Below are 27,417 nucleotides of genomic sequence, written 5' to 3' on the forward strand. Positions count from 1 at the left end.
AATCGCAGAAAGTGTTCAACACACTTCATACATTCCATTTTGTGATTTCCTAATTGCGAATCGCAAGGATTTGCAATTAGGTAATCGCAAAACAGTTTATTGATACATCTGGCCCTATGTCCCTAATCCAATCATCAAGTTCCTCTGGGTGATGGCCCTAATGATGTAAATGTCTCCTAGTTGTGTTACATAGGTGTTTAATTTTAGATTTCCCATTTCCAAAACCTCTCCTGTTATTACCTGGGGACCTCTATTTGGCGTTTTAAAACTTTTCTTAGTAATGTTAATTAATGATTCTACATCCCATTCTATGGTGTCATTTATTCTTTCACTCATTACAACATCACTCCCTCGTGTTACAGTTTTCTCTCATTAGATGATGCATTCTTATCAGCAACCTTCTTATTAATCTCTTGCGGGGATCATTTTCTCCAGCTATCCCACTAGGTATCGTTCTAGCATGTACTTGTGATACACCTCATACTGTCTGATATAATAGGACATATTGGACCTATAGTAACTGGGACAGATAGTGCATCTGAACTATTTATTAGAGCAGAATTAGGAAAGCCTGCTCCATCTGGGCTTTGTGCTGGACAAGAAGATAGTTCTATGAGCCGAACCTAAGGTTACAGGTGGTGTTTCTGGGTTCATACCCACAAATGGGCTTGCTCCTGAATTTATCTGTTCTTCGTTATAAGGTGGAGGTCTATTCAACAATAACTCTTCAACAATTCATCATCTATTTTATCCAGATTCTCTTCTGCTAATGTAAGAACCTGTGCTTGTGGCTCCTCGATGTTTCTTTTTTCTCTTTACATTTTTCTCCTTCCTTATTCTCTTATTCGATACATTTGTGCACCCATGGCAAAATCCTGTCTTCACATCTTTTTCTGTGAATCCCATTTCACTTCTGCATATCGATTTAAAGTATTCTTATATCTGCCTTGATATTTCTCTTTCTCTCTCCGATGAGCTTCATCTTCCCATCTTCTTCGAGAGCCTCATATTGCATGGGTCTAGGTGTCAGTTTCATATCATTCATCTGTCTTCTCAAATTTTCTAAAATTTGTAAATGAAATGTTCCATATTGTGGGAAAGGTAAGGGACCATCCTTTTTGGTGCATTTTACCCAATACTCTAACCAGGCAGAAATGTGTGACATCCCTCTCTAGAGACATATGCAAAGCTGGTGTACCCACCGGAGCTACAGGAACTCCTTTTCTAGTAGGAATAGGCTCATCCTTGCGTATTAAAGCTCTTAATCGCTTAACAAATTTAATGATTTCTTCCTTTCAATACAGTGTAATCTTATTTCTGCAGAACTCCCTTCTGTATTATTGTTTCAGCTTCCAATCACTGCCCGATTTCAACCACCAACCCCAGCACGGCTCTACACCAACCGACCAATCCCAGCGTGACACTTGTATTTGGTCAGTTTAACTCCTCACAGCAACTGACCCTCCCGTTGCAATGCTCGTCGTCTTTTCTCCGTGCTTTTTATTTTAATCGATTTCACAAGAAACAACACAAAACCTAAAACAACTCTTGTCTGCTCCACTAAAAAGAATTATATATCCTCACACAATCAGAAGTTTCATTCACTCACAGTAAAATCTCGACCAGCGCAATTTCACCCTTTGAGTAAAAATCCTTAGAACTCCTCCTGGTGCACTCTAGAAGGAACTCCACCAACATCACTCTTTCAAAAAGTTCCCTTCCTGGTGGCCCTGGCAACAGCATCTCATGCACATCACCCTTATACCAGCAGACAATCTTACTTAGTGTATGCCACACTAAGACCCACCCATAGGTGCATACCCTGATTTCTAAGACCTCGACAAACCTGTAATCAACTTCAACACAACACAAACATACACCTTTCACCATATAATATAACACTTCTGTGATCACAATTCCACACTAGTCTCATTAAGTTGATTTTTTTTAAACATCTTTTTATTTAACAGTTGATTCATGACACATAACAATCATACAGATCATTTTGCCTTTCATAGGTCTTTCACAGGGGGCTAGGTCCCCTTTACAATGTCAGTTCTGTCTTGTATTACTCTCCTACGGAGTCATCCTTGACAGCATACTACTCCCATTCCTTTACCTCCCTCCCAGCACCTCAAGCACATTTCCCGCCCCTTCCCAGTTTGATTAAGCACCCCCCGGTACTACATCCAATGAGTTAAGTTGATTTTTATTGTCGATTGAAAACTCACTGAACCTCTAGACTACAAAGGGATCTTTATGACCACGTCTCCTCATTTCCTAGTTTCCATTAGCCAAACTAACCATCCGACACGCTACCAGAAAACTGATGCAACGCAAAGCTTACCAGATTTGACTTCACTCTTATAACAATCTTTAAATCTCTAGGCCTGTTTCATTATCAACCTTCAAACTCACAATTGTCTCGATTGATACTCAGATTACCACAAATCATGGTCCACCGATATTTTTGTTGAGATGACAGGGACTTGTATACTTGGAAAACGTGAACAATTATTATATGAGGACCTGAAATAAAAAAAATTGTTATCTCAAACCTAATTCAAAACCTTTCTCAGCCACTGATACAAATGCCTTGAGACAAGAAATATGACTAAAAGAATGATACAGAATCAAACGAGATAGTTCATGAAAAAACATTCAACTAATGCCTCGTATTGCATAGACAGGTCAGGAAAAAGCATTTCAAATCAGATTTAATGACAAAGTATTAATTACAAGTAGCCTCACAACACAATACAGATCATTATTATACAGCTGGAATTTTGTCTGTGGCGAGAAACAGGATACATTTGAGGTTCAGTTACTAATCATACAAGCCAAAGCAAAGCTGATCGCTTCAAGTTCGTCCTCAGTTAGGTCTTGTCCAGTTTGTCTAGCAGCACCGCGTGACATAGTAGGAGTCAGCTAACCTCTCAGTCGAAAGGCTATTTTTCTGCACAACTTTACCAGCCAGCAAAGTACAGCATTCAAGTCACAGTTAGATATTGTTTAGTTCATTAAAGTCAATTCCATCCAGTGTAGATGGAAAGGGGCATTGAGAAGACAATAGGGATCAAAAGTCTGTCCGACATCATGCCAGGCAGGAAAGGAAATGACAGCCAGCCTCCTCCATATGTATAATTATACCTCAAAATGTTCCAGGTTTATACCCCCTTAATGTATCAATTCCATCAGTCCATGGTGTTCTCATTGTTCACTCACAGTGAGTTGTTGTCGGGTGGTCAGTGAATCACACAAATCTTGAAGAATTCAATCATCCTTTTACACATTTCATTAATATTCATTAAGCTCAATTGTATTACCATTTCGTCAGTTCCACGGAAGTGGGTAGAACTTTGCTTTGGTCACAGTCCGTCTGTTCCCATGTGATTTACTTGGATTTGCAACAATATTGTTACATTTGTATCGAATATGCTTCTTAGCAAGAAATTAGTCCATTGTTAGCTAATACAGAAGAGAAACTTCACAAAAAGTTCTCATAGGGCTTAGGTGACTGCCTTTTCATGATTTTACATTAGTGTAGGAAAAGAAAAGCATCTGAGGCCTACATGAAAAATTAGCTGAATCACTACCATTTCATATTATTGTAAATCACACGTTCATAAATGCATTTCGACTTTCTCTATTATTTCAGTTATAGTTTTCTTCAGGAACTACATATCAATGTTAGATACTACTAACAATTTCTTTATAGGCATTATTTGTACATTTCCATTTTCAAAGCATAATTATTGTGTCACTCTCAAATACATTTATTATTGTATAAACAATATAGAAGCTCAGGTGTGCACTATGTCAATTCTTTCTAAATTTAGCAATTTTGCAATTTAAGAACCTCTTTATGAATGTATATACTTCATGCTTGATACACATTTCAATGTTATCACAAAACTCTCCATGTTAATAGAATTTTATTTTCTCACAACACGTAAATGCGTTATGTATTCTCATCTTTTCTCTCTTTGTTTACGTTCCCATATCATCATTTTGGAACACTCTCATGTGTTGGTCCCTTTGTCCCAATTAAAATGAACCACGACTACAACTCCTATAATGCACTAATAAGTAAAAGCAAAGAAAAGGAATGGAAACTTGGTGTTCCTGGTGACATGGAAGCATCTGGTCACCCTAGTAATGGGATCATGTGATGAGTGTCACTGCTATGCTGCTGACAAGAACACAGTAGAGGCCGCCTGCAGTGATTTAAAGATGGCAGGGACAGTGCCAGGGCTCAGAGAAATGGAAAGAGAAAATGATCTGAGTGAAGAGAGGGAGGCTCTGGCCTAAGAAACGTTCTATGCTTAGGTAGGTACCTCCGAACAACCCATGTCTTGTTGGCTCAGCCCCAAGAAGCCTCTCCCATCCAGGGCCTCCGGGGTGACACAGGTGATGCTGTAGCGGTCTGTCGCGACCTTCCCTATCTTTTCCAGCCAGAGCTTCAAGGGATGGAGATCACAGGTGCAGTCCCAGGGGTTTTCAGCCAGGTATAGCTCCTCCAGGCTGTTTTCTAGGGGCTGCAGAACTTCGACCTTCAGGGTTTTCAGCTTATTGTAGGACAGATCGAGCACTCTCAGCTTCTCCAAACTGGTGAATGTCTCGGGGTCAATTCTATCAATCTTATTGTCGTAGAGGTAAAGAATAGAAAGCTGTTCCAGGCCACGGAAACTGGACTTGGTCAGCTTTTGAATGCTGAGATGAGCAAGGGAAGCAAAGAAGACACCGGGTGGGAAACCTGGAAGATAAACAGAGGTCATGTCAGAAACATATACACCAATAACATTAAGACACATGGTGACTGCCTCACCAGTCTGCAGCTAGAACCGGAAGTAGCAGCCAAATCATGAACAAAATGAGCTTGGGAAATCCCAGTGCCAATTTGGGAGTTGTTTTCCTCTTTATTAAAAACATTATAACTTCAGTTTACGCTAACTTAGAGTATGTTCACACTGTTCTCCATATTGCACCAACATCACAAAATATCATGTGATGACTATTGCTGTGTCCTAAATAAAGCATTGCTAGGATCCACACTAATAAACAGAGAGTGTTGCCAGAGACTTTCTCTCATCGTACCTAATCTATCGCAATACAATGTGTCAATTGAATTAGTTGAATAAACTGTGAGAATAACTAAAATCCAATGTGTTAATACCATGAAAGAATCTTCAAATGTATTCTGTAGTAAAATGTTTTTTCTTCCTTGTTCCTTATTGGTGCATATCCTGAGAAGCATGTTTTCATGTAGAATGTATAAATGCCTTAGTTTTAAGTCATACAAAAAAGCATGTGGGTTTCTGTTTTAAACAAGGCCCTTTGCCCCACCTTTGTAAGGCAAATCTTTGCTGGATTTCACTTAGGACTGGATTGAGTTCTTTGTACTAATGATTTGTATGCTTTACTGCTAAATTCACTTATGGCAAGGTTTATGTAATATAAATTTTGGTCAAATCCCACTACGAGTCAATCTTGCACAGCTGAAAACAGAATTTGAGGAAATTGTGAAGGGAAAAGTGGGGATGGATCATTTAGGATATTAAGGGGAGTGTGAGTTGCTTTACATGAGCAAGGAAGCAGCAAGAGCACAAAAGAGAGGTGCGCGCATGGATGGAGAAGGCGGTGGATGAATGTGGAATTGATATAACAGCGAAAAAAGTTGGGAAAGAATGCTAGGATGGTGATGAATAAGAAGGAGCTGCAGATTTTGAAGCTGAGAGGGTGAAGGATACACATGAGGGAACTGAATGAAAACATCAGAGAGTGAAGTGCTACCAAAAACTACAGAGAATTGTTGTCCGAGAAAGAGAAGCTCAAGGTGAAGTAAAAGAGAGAAAGGGTCAAGAGAAGACGGGGAAGGAGCTGTGAGAGGATTGTTGAATGAGTTTCTCTTGTGTGATGTTCAGGGAGGAGCATATGTGCATAACCTATGACCACTATCAGATCTATTCCATTTTAGAAACTCCCTTCCATAGCTGAGAGAGAATCCTGATAAATGGTACACCCAGAAAGAAAAGACAGTGACCATTTCCAAAGTTCTGTGGGAAGACCTGGATGTGCTATTTGAGATTGCTGTCCCAAGGGACCTGTGGGCAGAGTGTAAAAGAACAGTCAATTGGCCAACCCAAGAACTGCCCCAGGTAGCAGGGACGAATGTCCCTTCGCCTTCTGTTAAAACCAAGTATGATGGAGGAGCTACGCTAGCAACCAAGATGGCCGCATAAGCTCCCGGCTCCGTCGACCTCCGTCGCTGGTGATATATCCTGAACTTAATCCTGACCTCCCGCCAGACTCCCGTGTGTCCGAATCGTCACTGAGTCCAGGAACGCAATCCCGGAGTCATTATCATCTTTTTCGACGAAGTTACGCCGTCTGTCATTTTCGGGCCTTCTCCAGACTGTAAGCCGGGGCCTCGAGTACTGACCCAGCCGGGTTTCAGTTGAACAACATCGGCCGCGGGTACCTGGCAGGGTCCGGTCTCATTGGAGTGACACAAATTCTCGATCCTGGTGGTTGTCTCGAGTCCCTGCGTATATTCGCTAGACAGCGACGAGACGTTGATGCCGCGGTAAGTGGGGGTCCGGTTCCTGGGACCCTGCTGCAGCCCTCGGGGTCCGCGGGGGGGCCCCCCGCTCTCGGCAGCGATGTAAAGAGCGCACAGCCTGACAGTCGCCAGTCGACTTCGCCCACCCCACTCCAGTTTGTTTCCCCGGAGTAGCCGGCCTCCGGGGTTGATGACCTGCTTTGTCATCGATTAAGCAGAGATGGATCGGACGGCGTGTGGACCGACACTGGGGACCGTCATGGCCGCCATCGGGGCTCTTCACTGGCAAATGGAGGCTGCTCTCCACAACCTAACCGTACGCATCGAGACTGTTTGTTCGAGACCGGACCCTAGCCCAGAGTCAGGCCCGCACCATATGGTGACCCCCGCAAAGTTTGATTTTATCCGGGAGGAGAACCCCGAGCATCGTTCTAATCTGACGCCTATTATATATGCGCAACTACAGCGGCCCGCGACTGGAGCCCCTGACCAGCCAGCAAACTCGGCAGAGTCATCGCCCTCACAGGACTTATTTCTTTCTTCGTTTCTGGAGACCTCCATCGATATTCATTGGATTGACTTTCGTATCCCTGGTAGACTTCGAGACTTGACTCTTCTGACCCTTTCATGCTATATTGATCTTCTCCCCTTTCTACAACGTTCTGACTCCTTTGCTATTGTGCTGGTCCTATCGGAGAGGGTTTGTGTGATGGATCGTAGAGGCCAGGGTTGAACTTGACTGTTTTAATTCTGTACAGAGACTTCCTTTGACACTGCTGGGTGGTATCGGTGGGAGTGAGGGCCATATGGGATTCTGCTTTTTTGGCTTTGGTGTACTGACTGTGTTCGACAATGGGATTTGCTGCCTCTGTTATGTCTGGGGCTGGGCGGGATGGTATTTTCTCTCCTGGTGATTTCTCCATCAGTTTGCATATAAGTCTGCTTTACCTCCCTTAGTACCAAGGTGGGGAACATCTGTTCGCGGCGGGGGGGAGGGGAGTCCGGGAGCCCGCATGGGGTCGTAAGATATTCCTCCTCCGTCTTTTCCCTTCCTTGGGGTGTAGTTTAGGGGGCGACAGGCACACTGCTAGTGGGGTTAGGTCGTAGCCATCCGCAGGGGTGCAGGGTGGGGGGTCGTGTTTTTTTTTTTTATTTTTCCTTTCTTTTGTTCTATGACCTATCTTTTTCCTTTTCCCCTCTCCACAAGAGATGTGGCATATTCTCCTGAGCCTGTTGTTATGCATATTCGGGTGTCGAGTGTCTAATTTTATATCCTGTATCCTTGGTGGGCAGATTCTGATAATGTTTGCTTATGATTATTTGTCTTGTATTGTTTTGACCCAGCTCCGGCTGGTATTGATACTTTCCAGAGGCCTACACTTGGATTGTATTTCTTCATTTCATCTGCCCGTTCGCCACTGTAATATGTTATACCAAAGATACCCGAAATGTACATTTCTACTCTTGTGCTATAATTAATAAAAATATATATATAAAAAAAAAACAAGTATGATGAGGTCATACAACACCTAAAAATGAAGGTTCCCCAAAATTATATGAGTTGGCCCAAGAATTTTTGAATTTATCAAGAGCTGAAACATTCTGTGCATGCTTACTTTGAGAGATTGATTCAGGTGTCCAGCGGGATGAATGACCCGCTAGAAAACAACATGAGAGGGTTTCTTGCGTCCTCTGTACAGGGACGAAGGCCCAAGATTAGCAATCAAATCATCCAAGACATTCTCTGTTGGCAAGGCAAACCTGTTGGTGAAATATTACAGTGTGCAATATATTGCAGTGACATGTTGGAAGGTAAGCCATAGGGGTTAAGAGGAAATGCATGATATCCCAGACTCAGCTGTCAAAACGTGGAGGGACAAAGAGATTAAAAATCTACTCTGAGGACCCGAGTTAGACCCTAGTTCTGGAATGGTAATAGAAATAGTCTCCTTGAATTACAATGGGAAAGTCCCAATAAAGGGGAGAAGGCGAGGTAATGTATGTGTGACTAGTATAAGTGCTCTGTCACATTTGTAACAGGTTGGGGCATTAGAAGCGGGAGTGCCCATACAATCCAGATCAAACTGTGATGGATTCCCAAAGCATGAGCCAGTATGCCAGGGAGAACCTTTCCCCTAACACCTAGACCACCTATTGCTGTTCCGAAGGCTCCTAAATCTGCCGTAGTGCCAAATTATTTCAACCAGATGTAGATGCAGGCAGGTATTCCTCATCCAAAGCAGGCCACAGAGGACCCCAAAGTCCAATGATGTTTCAAGGATGTCCAGTCCACATGATGTTCAAGACTTTCATATACTCCAACTAGGACTAATGATGGTGTCTGAGGGGGAGGAGGAGTGCGTGCTTAGCGCAGTCCTGGAAGTGGATCAGAGTGGCCCATATGTGGGCAGAGATCTTAACGTACATCCCATATCTCTTCTAATAGACACTGGAGCTACTCATTCAGCGGTTTGAACAGTTGAGGCCCCTAACTTACGCCTCTCTGGAAAAGAATTCCAAATTGAAGGCAATACAAATCAGCAGCATACCAATAAAGTTACTGCCCCTGTACCAGTAACATAAGAGCTATCATAGAGCAACACCAATTTGTAATCTGTGATTCTAGCCCTGTAAACCTGCTCGGCGGTGATCTTCTTTGCAAACTCAACTGCGTCATATATTGTTCACAGGATGGGGTCGGAATTGAAACACAAGCAGCCAATGTCCAGAACCTTTTCTCAGGTTATACCTTGTCATCACAACAGAGGACTTGGCAGTGGATTTGAGAGAGACAGTTAAGGAGGAGGTCTAGGATTTCACAGGGAGACCATACTGCCGGGACGCTTTGCTGTTCAGAGCCCCAGTAGTTACTGCTGCTTTCCTGCACTCATCGCCTCTGCCAGCATTTTTAAATTGTTTTCATTTATCTAATTTGATTGGGTTTTAACTGTGGAATTTTAAATTGTGCATTTGCACTTTAGCCTCTTGCCTCTTTTATTGCAGTACTGTGTTCTGGTCTTCCCCGGTCCGCCACGTCGTCAGCCGATTGATGTGGAGGGAAGACCACAAGCTTGCCATACTTCCGGGGCATTAACTTCCGCCCGGTCAGCATTCTCGGCTCCAGAAGCACCTATTTAGGTGCGAACTAGCGTGCACACCCACAGCGGACACGTGCAGGTGTCACGCGCAGGGGACGCGCACAGCATGTGCGCCTAAGGCAAGCCAGTCTGCGCCAGTCCGCGCCTGGACCGGGCCCAGTGCCAGGACCCCTGGCCCAGACATAGTCCCTACTCCCAGAATAGTCTACTTCAGGGAAACCATCATCTCACTGGGCCAATCTAGGGGCGAGAGATGCCATCGTTTTACCTGACTAGAGCTCCTTAATATTGAAAATCATCGTTGCTCAAACTGCTCCAGGAAAATCTCTAGGAAGTTTTGGGCAAGGCAGAAAAGCGATAACCGACAATCTGCTGAGCTACAGCTTGAACTTGTCAATGCTAGGTCAATCTGCCCTCTTTGTTAGAGCTGGGTATACAATCAAGATGTTTTACGATGCTGGGTGACTTCAATTTCCATTTGGAAACTCTAGTTGAAAAAGTGACCCAGGAACTTCTTGATATTTCAGCAGATTTAGGACTTCAACAAATTATTCATGGCCCTACAAATCTAGCTGGACACACTCTAAACGGGGTGTTCACGAACAACCCAGTTATCTCATTCACAGCTGCCTTGCCTTTGACATGGACCGATCATCAGGCTGCTTTCTTCCGCTATGAATTACCCGATGTTAAGGCCATTACTACAGCAAATATCAAGCACAGTAAGAGAGCTTGGCATACTATTGATTCTGCCATATTGGAAAGCCAACTAGCCAAAATCCTTTCAGATCTGGGGATGGGTGCTGAAGGATCAGTCGGAGACTATACCACCTGGCTAGAATCCAATTTTGCTATACTAGCTCTGGTTACGGTAGGCAATAAAAATAGAAAAACTCCCTCGGCACCATGGTTCTCCGAGGCTCTTAGATTGGACAAACAAGCCTGTAGGAGACAAGAAAGAGCTGGGCGCAAAAACTATGATATAACCGAGAAAGAGCAATATAATTTAATGCTAGCTGACTACAAGAAAAAAATGATTACCGAAAAAAGTAAATACTTTACATCGAAAATAGAGACTGTAGGTAATTCAAGTAAGGAACTTTTCAGGGTTATAAACAAATTGACAACTGTTAAAAAGGACGATACGGCTAACTGCACCCAAGATTTCTGTAATACTTTAGCACAGACATTTAAGGCAAAGGTCGATCAAATATACGACCAGTTTGCCTTACATCTGCCAAATCCAAATGTTATAGAACAGAAAGATAAAATTATAACGCTCCCTTTACATTTCACCCTGACATCCCCGGGGCAAATTGCTTCCTTTCCTATAAAACCAAAATCTGGTTCACCGGAGGACCCTTGCCCTCCAAGAATCCTCCATCACATTAGCCACCTTGCCAGTTCAAGACTATCTGATATATTTAATCAGATGCTCTCACAAGGAGTATTTCCCACCAGATGGAAACAATTATGCATTCTTCGTTAATAAAGAAATTTAATTTAGAACCAACGGATCCGGCCAAATATCGTCCGATTGCGAGACTTCCGCTTCCGGACAAAATTTTGGAGAAGATTGTAAATACAGAACTCTCTAAGCATATTCTGGAAAATAATGTTTTAGACTACAGTCAGTTTGGTTTTAGATCATGCCACAGCACTGAGACAGCTTTAATAAAGACAACTGAGGAAATCCGAGCCGCCATCGAAGGGGAAGACTCTGCAGCTCTTATCCTCCTGGACCTGTCCGCTGCATTTGATACCGTGGACCATACTTTGCTGCTTAAACGCTTAAAGTGTATAGGTCTAGGAGGAAATGCTCTCAGGCTTTTGCCATCTTTTTCAACAGATAGTACTCAGACAGTGCAGCTAGGCAATTTTAAATCAGCACCTCTTATTCTGCCATGTGGGGTGCCGCAGGGCTCCTCCTTGAGCCCTACTCTTTTTAATATATATTGAGCCGAATGATACCATGTACTTTAGGTACATACCAGATTGGTTACTGAGGCACCCATGTGAGCCCATGTATATAGTACCTTAGGTACCCAGGTTATAGGGACCCCAGAGGCCTACCAGGGGCTGCAGCATGTATTGTGCCACCCCTGGTTAGCCTTCCAAACTGACACAGGACATGGAGTTCCAGACATCTCTGATGCTGACCTGCCCTCCCAGCAAAGCTGAAACCTGTAGCGGACACAAGAGATTTGGGACCGGAACTCCTGGGCATCCTGCATCTTTGCAACTGCACCTGCTTCCTGAGGTATCCTGAAGTTGTGCATTTGAATATTTGAAGCCCCTGGCCCGAGCACCTTTTGCACCGAAACTCAGAGGCCAACACTCCACAAGTGTCCCGTGGGCCCGCTCTGTGCATTTCCTCTAGAGGTCCCTTTGCGGTTCCTAGTCCATTGGCTACCGAGCCCCCACGAAGGGCCACCTTTGATTTAGTGAATTTTCCTGGTTGCTCCAGATATGCTCCCACTCTTCTCCAAAGGAGGAGTCCCTCAGACCTTGCTTGTCTTCACCGAAGCCAATCTTGTCATCTTGCGTGGATTGCTGTTGCCAAGGCTTGTTGGGTCCAATCCGGATTCTGACACCACAGTCAACTAGATCCGTTGTGGGACAGCTCGAATCCAGCTCCTGGTCATTGTCAACGCCTCCTGGTCCTCGTGGCTGAAGAGTCAAGCTTCACCTCTTCCACCTGAAATCACCCGACAACGGCTGGCATCTTCTCCTCGCCATCCTGGTCACTGGCTAGTGACCCAGACACTGTCTCCTCTGCTTTCAGTTTCTTCACATCTCCGATCCACCCTTGGATCCACCCGGACACTTTTCCTCTGGTCGTCTGCAGCATTTCGTCGCAGCTCTCCATTGGAATCGACGACGAAACCCGACACCAAAATACACCTATGCACCCGGCTTCCCTGGGTGAGGTAACACGAGTGTGGGTCTTGACTCTCGAAGTGTCCTAGTCTAAAAGGGTTCTATCGTAGTTCACCTAGAAGTACCCTTAATCTTCAAAATTGTAACTTGTTCGTTTGCCATAGAAAGTCAGTGGTGATCCGCGTCTGTGTTTAGCCACTGCACGCGTCCCCAGGGGGGCCTCCTGCATTCTAACCTTAGGTGGTTATAGGTAGCCCCAGCAGTTCTACAGACCCTAGGCCTGCTTTCAAACTCTCACATGGTTCTTATACCACTATTTTAGTATATGGTTTGTGAGGCTCCTAGGGCATAACGTCTACTGTGCAACTTATCGTATGCTAATTAAGTTCCTTGTATCATACTTTTACCTCTGACCTCATAAAGAGTCCAGAGGGGCTGTGTTTAGAATAAATGCATATATATTTGATATATACCTTGTGTGGTGTGCTTTCATTTGATCATTCAAGAGATTATAATTGGTAAAACAACTAGCTTAACTCGCCTCTAAGTCTTAGCCTGAAGGCTGCTCTCAGCAGCTACCACTAGGATAGCTTTCTATAAGGATGATTTTACAACCTACCATCAACAAGGGTCATTTGGACTGGTGCAAGGTGCCCACTAGAGTAGTGGACATCATATACTAGGTCAACTTCTCACAGACACAACTGCTTCAAAACCCTACGCCTGCTTGGTGCGGGCGTAAGGAGTGACGCAGTGTATTGGCAATATGCCTACCTGTGCATTGCTGGAGTTACATTGTGCTTGCAACAGGACTTCAGCAATGCGTGACTTATGCGTCAACAGATGCATCAGAATTTCTGACGCATCTGTCAATCCTTGCACCATGGTGCACAGTATTGTAAATACGGCGCATCCATGGTGGTGCAAAGGATTTGCATGGAGGCGCAGGCCCCCAGTGCCCTGATGGCATGAAAACAAGATACCTATGCAGATTGTTTTGAATTTTATTTCAACTAGACTGGCTTTCACCAGGCTGACAAACTCAATCTAGTGTATAACATTCTTTGTGAAAATAAATTCCATAGGTTGTATATTTTCAAAGGGGATTCCCCCTCTCAACCCCCCACCCTCACTTTAACATTTTTATTTACTCATCTTATGGGAGGGAGGGTTCCTTCCCTAAACACCCATTGACCCTTTACCATGACCCATGATCTTTACCTTTTGAAGCACCTCCCTACAGCCACCCTCCTCCACTCAGCTTACTGCTGACTTTCTTGTTTTTAGGTCGAGCTAGACAGCACATGTGCTGTCTCTTCAAGACCTGCTATAATCTGTCTGTGTGCAACAAGTCCATCTCCTTTTTTGCCATTGCTTTTCATTTGTCTATGTTAATGTCCTTAAAACATCCTTGCTTGCTAGTGGTTAGTCCTGCCTCTTTGTCCCTCCTTTCTCTCTTCTGTTCCTCCCACAGAGCAGAGATTTAGAACTATCTCATTTCACTATGGTTCTTTATCTGGTCTTTGGGGGGACTATTTATTTCTTGATTTCCTTCCCTGTTATTGTTTGTCTGTGTTCAGCTTCAGCGCCATAGCTGCTTACGTTTAAATATAACATTCTTCCTACCACTGCTTGTTAATGCCACAGTAATGTTACTGTCGCCTCCTGCCCTATTGCTTTTATTATTTTTAAAAGTTTTTTGCAATTCTGGATGTCGATCGTCATTTGGGCTATTTGGTACGATGTTTGGTTAGTTTTGGCCTTTGCCGGTGTGGCGTGTGTTATATGTCACTTCAGATGAAAGTAGCGTCCCTTAAAACGACCGATCGCCAGAACCCGCAAAAAATGGTCAGAAAACCTGAAACTTTGAGACTTTTTGTGAAGTTTTGTTCATTGTTTTCCCCCTACTGTTGTGGTGATACTTTTCAACCCTCGCCCTTTCTTTTGATCAGATCTCACCTAAAATAGTTGAAAAACTAAATTAAAAGCTACTTTTCTACCCCTCATTTTTACTACAATATGTCAATGCCCATCAGGTACGAAAAGGACAGAGAGATAAAATAGGGGAGTACAAGACTCAAGTGAAAGGTAAATTGCATGTGAGTGTATGATGTTTCCGAGCCTATCCCTTTCCTCCAAGGATGCTTGGTCTGAGTATCAGCTAAAATAATATCTCTCATTGCCTATTCTACATATGTTGATCAAAGCTGGAATCCTAGGCATGCAGCCATGGGGGTAGGGGTGAGCTTACCATGCACGAGCTGCATATCATACCCACTCAGCTGGGTATAGTACCATATTAAATGTAACTTAATCATTAGTGAGAGGGGAACGTGAGTAAATAGGGATAAAAAAGGTGTTGCCACATGGGGATCGCCTTCTACTCTTCCATATATATTTTCCAGCAGCATTTGCTCGGAGATTCCCCTTCCATCTGTAATGAAAACAGAGATATTATTGTTTACTTGTGAATATGTAACACCATCGCTGACTACACTGAGTATATCTCACTACTTGATCCAGGACACTTGATATATATATTACCAAAAAGAGTTCCATTTACCAGGGGCTGAGACCCTGCAGGGCAGGCTCTTGACAGCAGAAATCGAGATCCTGCCGCTACGTTCCTCACAAAACACAACAGAGCCCAACTTCGACTTACAGCAGGACGCCGACTTTATTAGTCTCAAGCATTGCAGCAAGTGACACAGTTTAAATAGTCCTGACCCGTTTTGGCGTTACTCCGTCTTAATCATAGGTGGGTAGGGGTCCTTAATTACTTCCAAGTGGACTTGGTCCCGCAGCTTGCTGAACTGCGGGTTCCAGCATGCACCAGGTGGATATCCGTAAGTCTGTAACGGGCTTTTGCTTTTCATGCTCAATAGCGTTCACGCACCCAGTTTAAATGATACTTATACCAACTCGGTGGTGCAGCAATGTTTCTATCGTCAAATACTTTTCGATCTTGTTGCCAAGTGCTTAAGCGTGCGCTGCAATGTTCCCAATATGTGTACTCCAGCAGCGAAGTTGCAGGAGAAAGGAATACACCTTTCTCCTCCCCCTTTCTTCAAACGAATACCACATAGCCAAGGAAATCCAAGTGCGGCTGGCATCGTTGCAAGCGGGTCATCCTCCTCCATAAAATATTACCAAAAAGAATTCCATTTACCGGGGGCTGTGACCTTGCAGGGTGGGGTCTTGAAAGCAGGAATGGAGATCCTGCCGCTACGTTCCGCACAAAATACAACAGAGCCCAACTTCGTCTTACAGCAGGACGCCGACTTTATTAGTCTCGAACATTGCAGCAAGTGACACAGTTTAAAAGTCCTGACGCGTTTCGGCGTTACTCCCCCTTAATCATAAGTGGGTGTGTCCTTAATTACTTCAATTCATACGTTAAACTGTGTCACTTGCTGCTTTGCTCGAGACTAATAAAGTCGGCGTCCTGCTGTAAGACCAAGTTGGGCTCTGTTGTATTTTGTGGTGATGTGATTTGTGCTGGAAGGAGTGCACTCGTGCAGTTTTGCGCTTGGTGGACAAGGCGTTTATCACTGAAACGCGTAGGGTGTTATGTCCTGGCCCGTATGCGGTGAATAAAACATTATTTCCAACTGGATTTGATGGTGATGTGATTTGTGCTGGAAGGAGTCACTCGCGCAGTTTTGCGCTTGGTGGAAAGTGGATGTTAACACAGGGTAACCTCTGACCCTGCAGTGCACCGAGACGTGAAGAGTCCCGACGTTTCGGAGGAGGTGGGAAATTGATATATATATATATATATATATATATATATATGAGGCAAGCTTTTCAATGAAGAAAAAAAAGAGACCAGAGGGGGTGTCAAGGGAACAGCAGGTTTTAATGCATTGCTGGCAGTGGCGGTAGATGCACTTCGGCGACAAGAGCCTTCTTCAGTACCCTGCACTGCAGTTCTTCCCAAATGCTTCTCAGTCCCGTTCAAAATGTTCGTCTGCACTACATCCTCCTCCCCCTTATGTAGTAGACACACCTGGGCAGTTCAGTTGAAGTCCCGTGAACTACCATTCCCAGCATGCACAGTCTCGGCGATACTGGGTCGGTGGCGTGGGCGAGCAGATTCAAGACCGTAGGTCCGTGCAGACTCCAGGTGAGTGGGAACAACTCCTTTGCAGCTCCTCAAAATCACGAGCGTGCCCCTGGGCCCCCTCTATAACTGCCCGCCGTTTCTCACCAGAGTCAATCCAGGCAGGAGCTGCTAAATGCGAGGCGTGGTGCTCAATGGAGATGAAATACCTCCGTCTTCCTGGTTCTATCCGAGAGTCTGGGCGGTCACCGATTTATATTGATTCCTCAATATTCTGTTGCGCTAGAACAGCGAAGTTGCCAGAAATAAATCGGGACACTTGATGGCAGGGTCATCTTTGTTACATCTCTGGCAGGCGTAAAGTATATGAGGCAAGCTTTTCAATGAAGAAAAAAAAGAGACCAGAGGGGGTGTCAAGGGAACAGCAGGTTTTAATGCATTGCTGGCAGTGGCGGTAGATGCATTTCGGCGACAAGAGCCTTCTTCAGTACCCTGCACTGCAGTTCTTCCCAAATGCTTCTCAGTCCCGTTCAAAATGTTCGTCTGCACTACATACTCCTCCCCCTTATGTAGTAGACACACCTGGGCAGTTCAGTTGAAGTCCCGTGAACTACCATTCCCAGCATGCACAGTCTCGGCGATACTGGGTCGGTGGCATGGGCGAGCAGATTCAAGACCGTAGGTCCGTGCAGACTCCAGGTGAGTGGGAACAACTCCTTTGCAGCTCCTCAAAATCACGAGCGTGCCCCTGGGCCCCCTCTATAACTGCCCGCCGTTTCTCACTAGAGTCAATCCAGGCAGGAGCTGCCAAATGCGAGGCGTGGTGCTCAATGGAGATGAAATACCTCCGTCTTCCTGGTTCTATCCGAGAGTCTGGGCGGTCACCGATTTATATTGATTCCTCAATATTCTGTTGCGCTAGAACAGCGAAGTTGCCAGAAATAAATCGGGACACTTGATGGCAGGGTCATCTTTGTTACGTCTCTGGCAGGCATAAAGTATATGAGGCAAGCTTTTCAATGAAGAAAAAAAGAGACCAGAGGGGGTGTCAAGGGAACAGCAGGTTTTAATGCATTGCTGGCAGTGGCGGTAGATGCATTTCGGCGACAAGAGCCTTCTTCAGTACCCTGCACTGCAGTTCTTCCCAAATGCTTCTCAGTCCCGTTCAAAATGTTCGTCTGCACTACATACTCCTCCCCCTTATGTAGTAGACACACCTGGGCAGTTCAGTTGAAGTCCCGTGAACTACCATTCCCAGCATGCACAGTCTCGGCGATACTGGGTCGGTGGCGTGGGCGAGCAGATTCAAGACCGTAGGTCCGTGCAGACTCCAGGTGAGTGGGAACAACTCCTTTGCAGCTCCTCAAAATCACGAGCGTGCCCCTGGGCCCCCTCTATAACTGCCCGCCGTTTCTCACCAGAGTCAATCCAGGCAGGAGCAGCCAAATGCGAGGCGTGGTGCTCAATGGAGATGAAATACCTCCGTCTTCCTGGTTCTCTCCGAGAGTCTGGGCGGTCACCGATTTATATTGATTCCTCAATATTCTGTTGCGCTAGAACAGCGAAGTTGCCAGAAATAAATCGGGACACTTGATGGCAGGGTCATCTTTGTTACGTCTCTGGCAGGCGTAAAGTATATGAGGCAAGCTTTTCAATGAAGAAAAAAGAGACCAGAGGGGGTGTCAAGAGAACAGCAAGTTTTAATGCATTGCTGGCAGTGGAGGTAGATGCATTTCGGCGACAAGAGCCTTTTTCAGTACCCTGCACTGCAGTTCTTCCCAAATGCTTCTCAGTCCCGTTCAAAATGTTAGTCTGCACTACATACTCCTCCCCCTTATGTAGTAGACACACCTGGGCAGTTCAGTTGAAGTCCCGTGAACTACCATTCCCAGCATGCACAGTCTCGGCGATACTGGGTCGGTGGCGTGGGTGAGCAGATTCAAGACCGTAGGTCCGTGCAGACTCCAGGTGAGTGGGAACAACTCCTTTGCAGCTCCTCAAAATCACGAGCGTGCCCCTGGGCCCCCTCTATAACTGCCCGCCGTTTCTCACCAGAGTCAATCCAGGCAGGAGCTGCCAAATGCGAGGCGTGGTGCTCAATGGAGATGAAATACCTCCGTCTTCCTGGTTCTATTCGAGAGTCTGAGCGGTCACCGATTTATATTGATTCCTCAATATTCTGTTGCGCTAGAACAGCGAAGTTGCCAGAAATAAATCGGGACACTTGATGGCAGGGTCATCTTTGTTACGTCTCTGGCAGGCGTAAAGTATATGAGGCAAGCTTTTCAATGAAGAAAAAAAGAGACCAGAGGGGGTGTCAAGGGAACAGCAGGTTTTAATGCATTGCTGGCAGTGGCGGTAGATGCATTTCGGCGACAAGAACCTTCTTCAGTACCCTGCACTGCAGTTCTTCCCAAATGCTTCTCAGTCCCATTCAAAATGTTAGTCTGCACTACATACTCCTCCCCCTTATGTAGTAGACACACCTGGGCAGTTCAGTTGAAGTCCCGTGAACTACCATTCCCAGCATGCACAGTCTCGGCGATACTGGGTCGGTGGCGTGGGTGAGCAGATTCAAGACCGTAGGTCCGTGCAGACTCCAGGTGAGTGGGAACAACTCCTTTGCAGCTCCTCAAAATCACGAGCGTGCCCCTGGGCCCCCTCTATAACTGCCCGCCGTTTCTCACCAGAGGCAATCCAGGCAGGAGCTGCCAAATGCGAGGCGTGGTGCTCAATGGAGATGAAATACCTCCGTCTTCCTGGTTCTATTCGAGAGTCTGAGCGGTCACCGATTTATATTGATTCCTCAATATTCTGTTGCGCTAGAACAGCGAAGTTGCCAGAAATAAATCGGGACACTTGATGGCAGGGTCATCTTTGTTACGTCTCTGGCAGGCGTAAAGTATATGAGGCAAGCTTTTCAATGAAGAAAAAAAGAGACCAGAGGGGGTGTCAAGGGAACAGCAGGTTTTAATGCATTGCTGGCAGTGGCGGTAGATGCATTTCGGCGACAAGAGCCTTCTTCAGTACCCTGCACTGCAGTTCTTCCCAAATGCTTCTCAGTCCCGTTCAAAATGTTCGTCTGCACTACATACTCCTCCCCCGTATGTAGTAGACACACCTGGGCAGTTCAGTTGAAGTCCCGTGAACTACCATTCCCAGCATGCACAGTCTCGGCGATACTGTGTCGGTGGCGTGGGCGAGCAGATTCAAGACCTTAGGTCCGTGCAGACTCCAGGTGAGTGGGAACAACTCCTTTGCAGCTCCTCAAAATCACGAGCGTGCCCCTGGGCCCCCTCTATAACTGCCCGCCGTTTCTCACCAGAGTCAATCCAGGCAGGAGCTGCCAAATGCGAGGCGTGGTGCTCAATGGAGATGAAATACCTCCATCTTCCTGGTTCTATCCGAGAGTCTCGGCGGTCACCGATTTATATTGAGTTTGAGTTTAAAAGTATTTTTCAAGCGCCCGTACACCAAGCGGTTTCATGGCGCTAAGCCGTACTACAGAACCCAAAGACAGAGAAGACTAAAAACTAGGGGGGCGTTTAAGACGGAAAAGCTTGGGCAAAAAGAAACATTTTGAGTGCCTTGCGGAAGAGGGAATACTGAGGGCAGGATCTCAAGTGGGCCGGGAGAGAGTTCCAGAAGGCGGGGGCAAGAGTAGAAAATTTGGAGCCTTTCCATTTTTTTCGTTTAAAGCGGGGGACTACGAGGAATTGTTGAGTGGATGAACGCAATTCCCTAGACGGGACGTAAGAGTGAATCGCAGAAGTGATGAAGGCAGGGGCAGAACCAGACCGGGCATTGAAAATGATGCAGCCCAGCTTGAACTGGGCACGTTGCTGTATGGGGAGCCAGTGGAGGGATTTGAGGAGGGGCGTGACGTGGTGCGATTTAGGTAAGTTAAAGACCAGGCGGGCCGCCTGGTTTTGGACCAGCTGGAGACGCCTCACGAGGTACGCCGGCATGCCACAATAAAGGGCATTGCCATAGTCCAAGCGGGATGACACCATCGCCAGGAGTATAAGTTTGAGGGCCGAAGGGGAAAAGAACCTAGAGACTTTGCGGATTGTGCAGAGGGAAAGAAAAGCTGAGGACACAACCGCACTGACTTGGGAGTGGAGGGAAAGGGTCATTAAGTTTGAAGCCAAGAGTTTTAACAGAGGAGGAGGGAGTGGGAGGAGGACCTAAGGAAGGGGGACAAAAAAGAGAGGACCAAGGACTGGAGCAACCACCCGTCAGCACCAACTCCGTTTTGTCGGGGTTGAGTTTCAAGTGGTTGTGATTCATCCAGTCCTGAATGAAGGTCATAACAGAGTGAAAATTGGATCTTGATGCGGGGGAGGAGGATAAAGAAAAAATGAGCTGGAGGTCATCCGCATAGTTGTACACGGAGACCTCCAGGTGTTGAAGAGCAAAAATGAGAGGGGCAATGTACAGATTGAATAACAAAGGGGAAAGAGAGGAACCTTGGGGGACCCCGCACTGTACTGGCTGGAAGTCCGCCGAATAGTCACCCAGGCGAACTGCTTGGGAGCGATCGCTCAGGAAGGAGGACAGCCAGACCAAGGCCGATCCCTCAATTCCCGCCGCCCTGACACGGGAAAGTAAGATGGCATGGTCCACCGTGTCAAAAGCGGCTGAGAGATCGAGAAGGACCAGGGCCTGGGGATGACTAGTGTCCATGCCCTCCCTGAGGTTGTCCAGGACCGATATAAACACGGTCTCAGTGGAGTGTGCGGGGGGGAAGCCAGCCTGCCTGGGGGCCAAGACGCTGTTTTTTTCCACAAACGTGCTCAAAGTTCCTGCTATATGGCGTTCCAGTACCTTGGCCAGGAACGGCAGGAGTGAAATGGGGCGGTAGTTGGCTGACACCGAAGGGTCGGCGCCGGGCTTTTTTAAGATGGGTAGGATAACCGCTGATTTGAGTGATGGAGTGACAAAGCCCTGGGAAAGTGAACTGTTAAGAAAAGTGAGGGGAGGTGAGACACAAGCAGAGTAAATCTGTTTCAGAATATTAGCCGGGCAGGGATCCAGAGGGGAGCCAGACTTAACCAAGGGGAGGAGAGAGAGGAAGGAGTCTGGTGTGAGGAGAGGGATAGAATCCAGACGCGCAGCGACTGGAGGACATTGAGGGCTGATGAAGGAGGGAGAGGGGAAAGGGATATTGGCTTTGATCGTGCTGATTTTATCAAGAAAGAAAGAGTTAAGGGAGTCGCAGAGAGGCTGTGAGGGAGCGGGTTTAAGAGTGGCCCTATCAGAATACGCTAGCTCTTGAACAATGGCAAAGATTTCTCTGGGCCGATTTTCTGCGGTCTGAATTTTGGAAGAGAAATAGGCCTTCTTAGTTGCCAGAATGGATTTCTTGTATAGGGCCGAAAGGGTGATATAGTGATTACTTACGGTGGGGCAGTAGTACTGCCGCCAGAGGCGCTTCGCTCGTCGAAGATTAAGTTTTTGAATCTTCAGTTCTTCATTGAGCCAGCGGTTTGCATCTTTAGAGCGCTTAGATGATATGCGCTTTAGCGGGGCGACTAAGTCACAGCCGGCCCGCAGCCATCCATTGATGGATTCCGCTTGTCCGAGGGATGACAGCCCAAAAAGATCCGGGCTGGACGCGGAGAGTGTGGCAGACAGGGAAGCTACGTCCACGCGGTTCCATGAGCGCGCCCAGGTGTTTTGGGCTAGGGAAGGCTTAAGAACTGGACAAAGCGATAAAGAAAAGGCAATAAGGAAATGATCAGACCAGGTGCAAGGAGAGATGGACAGTGAAGTGACCGGGCAATTTCGGGACCAAATTTGGTCGAGGGTGTGGCCCAAACTGTGGGTAGGAGCGTGAACAGCAGAGGTAAAATTGAGAGAACGGAGCGACTCCGAAAACTCCTTGGATGCTGAACACTCGGCGGGTCGGAGGGCCAATAGTTGAAGTCCCCAAGAACAATAATGGACGAATGGTTAACTACTAGGGTAGCTACCAAATCTTGGAAGCTGGAAAGAAATAGTTGAGGGGAGGAGGGGGGTCGGTAAATGAGGACACAGGTAAGTGGGGAGGCGAGGGAGAGCGAGCGGGCCACTAAACAGTCTGATGAACCCAAAGGGGAAAAAGCTAAAGATTGGAAAGTAATTTCTTTGCGGGCAATTAGTGCGACTCCGCCTCCTGGCTTGCCGGAAGAACGGTCAGCTCGGAGAGCATAATAAGACGGAGGAAGCATTGCCAGAAGGGCAGGGAGGGAAGTATCACAGAGCCAGGTCTCGGTAAGGAATAGGAGATCAGGTTTGTGTAAGTCTAATAACGTGAAGAGGTCGTGCTGATGTTTAACTGCTGATCTGGTATTCAGATAAATCGCAGACACAGCAGTGGAGGAGGGAACAGTACGTAAAGCAGCGCTAGGACAGCTGGCAGAGGACAGGGGTGAAGAGTGAGAGTGGGGGAGGACGTACGATGAGAGAAGACCTAGCTTGTTTATTCGGGCTGATGCGATATCATCTAGAGGCCACGGGCCCTGGAGACCGGTGAGCTGCGCAGATGAGTATTGGAGAAAAAGGGCAGAGTGGGCAGCCCCTAGCCCCGGTCGGTCGCGGACGGGTGCAGACAGGCTTTCCTTTGGCGCGCCTTTGGCGCGCAAACGTCGCGCCCGCTGCGCTCGTCCGCTGCGCTTCCGGGGGAAACACATGAATTATAGAGGGGTGAAAGATTGGGCGGTGGGCGTGGCCTCCGGAGGGGGCGTGGCCTGCGGCCTGGGCGAAGCGCTGGTGGAAAGCGTCCCACGCCTGAAGTCGAGCAGCGCTAAGTCTGCTTTCCAAAACGGGATAGATAGCAAGGGGTAAGTGATGTTAAAAACACAAAGTAATAGTGACAATACATTTTAAAACAAAAAGACTCCCGGCTTTCCGCCTCAGGAGTGTAGAACAGCAATGGCGGCGCTAGTAGTCAGCGTCCCTTTGTAGGATTGGGCGGTGGGCGTGGCCTCCAGAGGGGGCGTGGCCAGTGGCCTGGGCGAAGCGCTGGTGGAAAGCGTCCCACGCCTGAAGTCGTGCAGCGCTAAGTCTGCTTTCCAAAACGGGATAGATAGCAAGGGGTAAGTGATGTTAAAAACACAAAGTAATAGTGACAATACATTTTAAAACAAAAAGACTCCCGGCTTTCCGCCTCAGGAGTGTAGAACAGCAATGGCGGCGCTACTAGTAGTCAGCGTCCCTTTGTAGGATTGGGCGGTGGGCGTGGCCTCCGGAGGGGGCGTGGCCTGCGGCCTGGGCGAAGCGCTGGTGGAAAGCGTCCCACGCCTGAAGTCGAGCAGCGCTAAGTCTGCTTTCCAAAACGGGATAGATAGCAAGGGGTAAGTGATGTTAAAAACACAAAGTAATAGTGACAATAAATTTTAAAACAAAAAGACTCCCGGCTTTCCGCCTCAGGAGTGTAGAACAGCAATGGCGGCGCTAGTAGTCAGCGTCCCTTTGTAGGATTGGGCGGTGGGCGTGGCCTCCAGAGGGGGCGTGGCCAGCGGCCTGGGCGAAGCGCTGGTGGAAAGCGTCCCACGCCTGAAGTCGAGCAGCGCTAAGTCTGCTTTCCAAAACGGGATAGATAGCAAGGGGTAAGTGATGTTAAAAACACAAAGTAATAGTGACAATAAATTTTAAAACAAAAAGACTCCCGGCTTTCCGCCTCAGGAGTGTAGAACAGCAATTGATTCCTCAATATTCTGTTGCGCTAGAACAGCGAAGTTGCCAGAAATAAATCGGGACACTTGATGGCAGGGTCATCTTTGTTACGTCTCTGGCAGGCGTAAAGTATATGAGGCAAGCTTTTCAATGAAGAAAAAAAGAGACCAGAGGGGGTGTCAAGGGAACAGCAGGTTTTAATGCATTGCTGGCAGTGGCGGTAGATGCATTTCGGCGACAAGAGCCTTCTTCAGTACCCTGCACTGCAGTTCTTCCCAAATGCTTCTCAGTCCCGTTCAAAATGTTCGTCTGCACTACATACTCCTCCCCTTTATGTAGTAGACACACCTGGGCAGTTCAGTTGAAGTCCCGTGAACTATCATTCCCAGCATGCACAGTCTCGGCGATACTGGGTCGATGGCGTGGGCAAGAAGATTCAAGACCGTAGGTCCGTGCAGACTCCAGGTGAGTGGGAACAACTCCGTTGCAGCTCCTCAAAATCACGAGCGTGCCCCTGGGCCCCCTCTATAACTGCCCGCCGTTTCTCACCAGAGTCAATCCAGGCAGGAGCTGCCAAATGCGAGGCGTGGTGCTCAATGGAGATGAAATACCTCCGTCTTCCTGGTTCTATCCGAGAGTCTGGGCGGTCACCGATGTATATTGATTCCTCAATATTCTGTTGCGCTAGAACAGCGAAGTTGCCAGAAATAAAAACATTATTTCCAACTGGATTTGATGGTGATGTGATTTGTGCTGGAATGAGTGCACTCGCGCACCTCTGACCCTGCAGTGCACCGAGACGTGAAGAGTCCCGACGTTTCGGAGGAGGAGGTGGGAAATTGATATATATAATATATACACAGTCTTGGCCCACCTACTGCACAAAGGGGGTTCCTTGCACAGACCACAAAACGCGTCCACTCGATCGAGGTTGGTTCAGAATTCTTTTTTATTTTAAATATTACCTCCTAGTGAAACAGGCAAGTGTCCGCCCTAACGCGTTTTGATCCCTCCACTGCGATCTTGATCACATTACACGCCCATGACGACTCACCACTTAAATACAAAATGTGTCCAATCAACATGAAAAAGACTAGTGTAGCCTTGTGAATAAAAGTGAAAAACAGACTATGCAGTATGACTTTTGAACAGCAGACTTAAATACATATATCACATTGTAAATAAGCACATGAATAAATATAAATAAATAATGAGGGAATAAATATTGCAAATGGATTAACAGATACATGAGCTGAACAAGAGAGGAAAATTGGTAAAAATGCCATAGATGAATATCATAAAACAATGGTCAAGCCACATAATCTGCAATAGATGTGGTCAATACCACATAAAAGTAAAGTGCTAGTGCAAATAGGCAAAACAGACATACGTATTATAATTAAACAACCCTTTCTTGAAAATATCATCATATCGTCCATCGATACAAACATATCTGGATATAAGTTATTGCATCAAGTTTAAATATAACTGTACAAAACAAAAGGACATGATAGGTAATTAAGTATAGTCCATTAAAAGTTTACCTAAAGCAATTGTGTACAAATGTGCAATAAACAACATAAAATGCCCAGTGTACACTTATATATGAAAAGTATTGGGGGCTGCCCAGAGGCGCTGGTTAACAAATAATGCAACTTATGATATTCATTCAAATGCTGGTGCTGAAATATATACAGTGCCAGTGCTGGAGTATGTAATATAGGTTTACAGTCATAGTATTTTTTTTTAACTTGAAATGATATATTTTCATTTAATGTGTTGAAACTCAAGATGTAAAGGACAATAGAAACATTCATGCAGAATACAGATGAGAGGAAGAGACAAAGAGTCAGAACAACAGGCAAGTTGACAAACAATAATGGAGAACCTACTATGAACTAATGTTAAAGAAAATGATGTAGGTCCTCACTCGTATGGAGCCCGTTGGGCATCTTACTGTCAAGAGTCATGATGAAGTATGACTCAAGTTGTCGCAACTTCCTCTCTCTGTTCCCTCCCCAAATAGATAAGGGAACTGCCCCTATCACTGAACATTTCAATTCATTGACTTTATTCTGGTGCACTGCTTTGAAGTGCCGGGCTACTGGATAATTTGTGTCAGAATTAATAATGGCTCGCAAGTGCTGCAAAATTCTATTGAACACAGGGAGCTTTGTACTGCCTATGTACTTGAGCCCGCAAGTACATTCCAACATGTATACTGTGTAATCTGTACAACATGTAAAATGTTCCTTTAAAGGCACAGGAATGGAACTAAAGGCAGTCAAATATTCAGTTATATTGTCCCCAAATTTGCAAGCCCAGCAAGACTTGCATTTGAAGAAGCCAGATTTATTTTGAAAGCCAAGTAGAATTGGGTGCGAGTTCAGGGCTAGATCTAACTAAAGCATAGAGGTGCTCTCCTGAATGTTATGGCAGGAAGAGATGGCAAAAGGGTTTTGAGAGTTATGTCCGTGAGCACAATGGGCCACTGGGCATAAATAATTTTACGGATTTGCTTTTCCTGCTTACTGTATGTAGTCACTAATCTAATCGGGTGAGTGTCGATGTCATTCTCATTACCCGCTGACTGTTCAGCAGATTCAAGAATTCTCTCCCTTTTGGGGATCAAACACCACTCACGTGGTTGGGAATTGGCTTTGTCCAAAGCTTTCTGTAAATCCTGTTTTTATAGCCCCGTGCCAGGAAACGAATAAATGCTTGCTGGCAATGTACCAATTCTTAATTAAGACTACATTGTATTTTGCCATCTTGAATAAACACCTCTACATCACAAAATGATACCCTTTCCTCACTGATCACAGCAGTAAAATTAAGATTTAGTTTATTGCTATTGATAGTTGTCACAAACTCAGATGCTGCTTCCTTTGTGCCCTTCCATACAATAAATACATCATCTGTATATCTCCAATAGTGCTTAATGTGGGAATCCCAGATGTCCCTATGTAGTGACCTGAGGGCATGCTCCACCAGCCAAGATGTAAGCATGTATAGCTGGGAGAGAAGCATGCCCTCATCGCCACTCCTCTCAGCTGTTGATAAATTGTTTTGTTAAAAAGGAACAAGTTGTTATTGAGGCACAAATCTATCATCGATACAAGCATACAGTTGTGATCATGTAGATGAATGGCTCT

The 27,417-nt window shown here is 46.0% G+C and overlaps 1 protein-coding gene across 1 annotated transcript in view; it reads right to left on the reverse strand.

Moving 5' to 3' along the window:
* Nucleotides 1-2,699: 2,699 nt before the first annotated feature.
* LOC144767636 (leucine-rich repeat-containing protein Bf66946-like) overlaps nucleotides 2,700-27,417 on the reverse strand; it is a 178,783-nt gene continuing 154,065 nt past the window's right edge. The window contains exon 3 of the mRNA XM_078651035.1: nucleotides 2,700-4,756. Within this exon, the coding sequence (XP_078507161.1) occupies nucleotides 4,326-4,756 (431 nt within the window). The 3' untranslated portion in view covers nucleotides 2,700-4,325. The remainder of the gene's footprint in view (nucleotides 4,757-27,417) is intronic.

This window comes from Lissotriton helveticus, chromosome 7, assembly GCF_964261635.1.
Source record: "Lissotriton helveticus chromosome 7, aLisHel1.1, whole genome shotgun sequence".
Taxonomy (NCBI): Eukaryota; Metazoa; Chordata; class Amphibia; order Caudata; family Salamandridae; genus Lissotriton; species Lissotriton helveticus.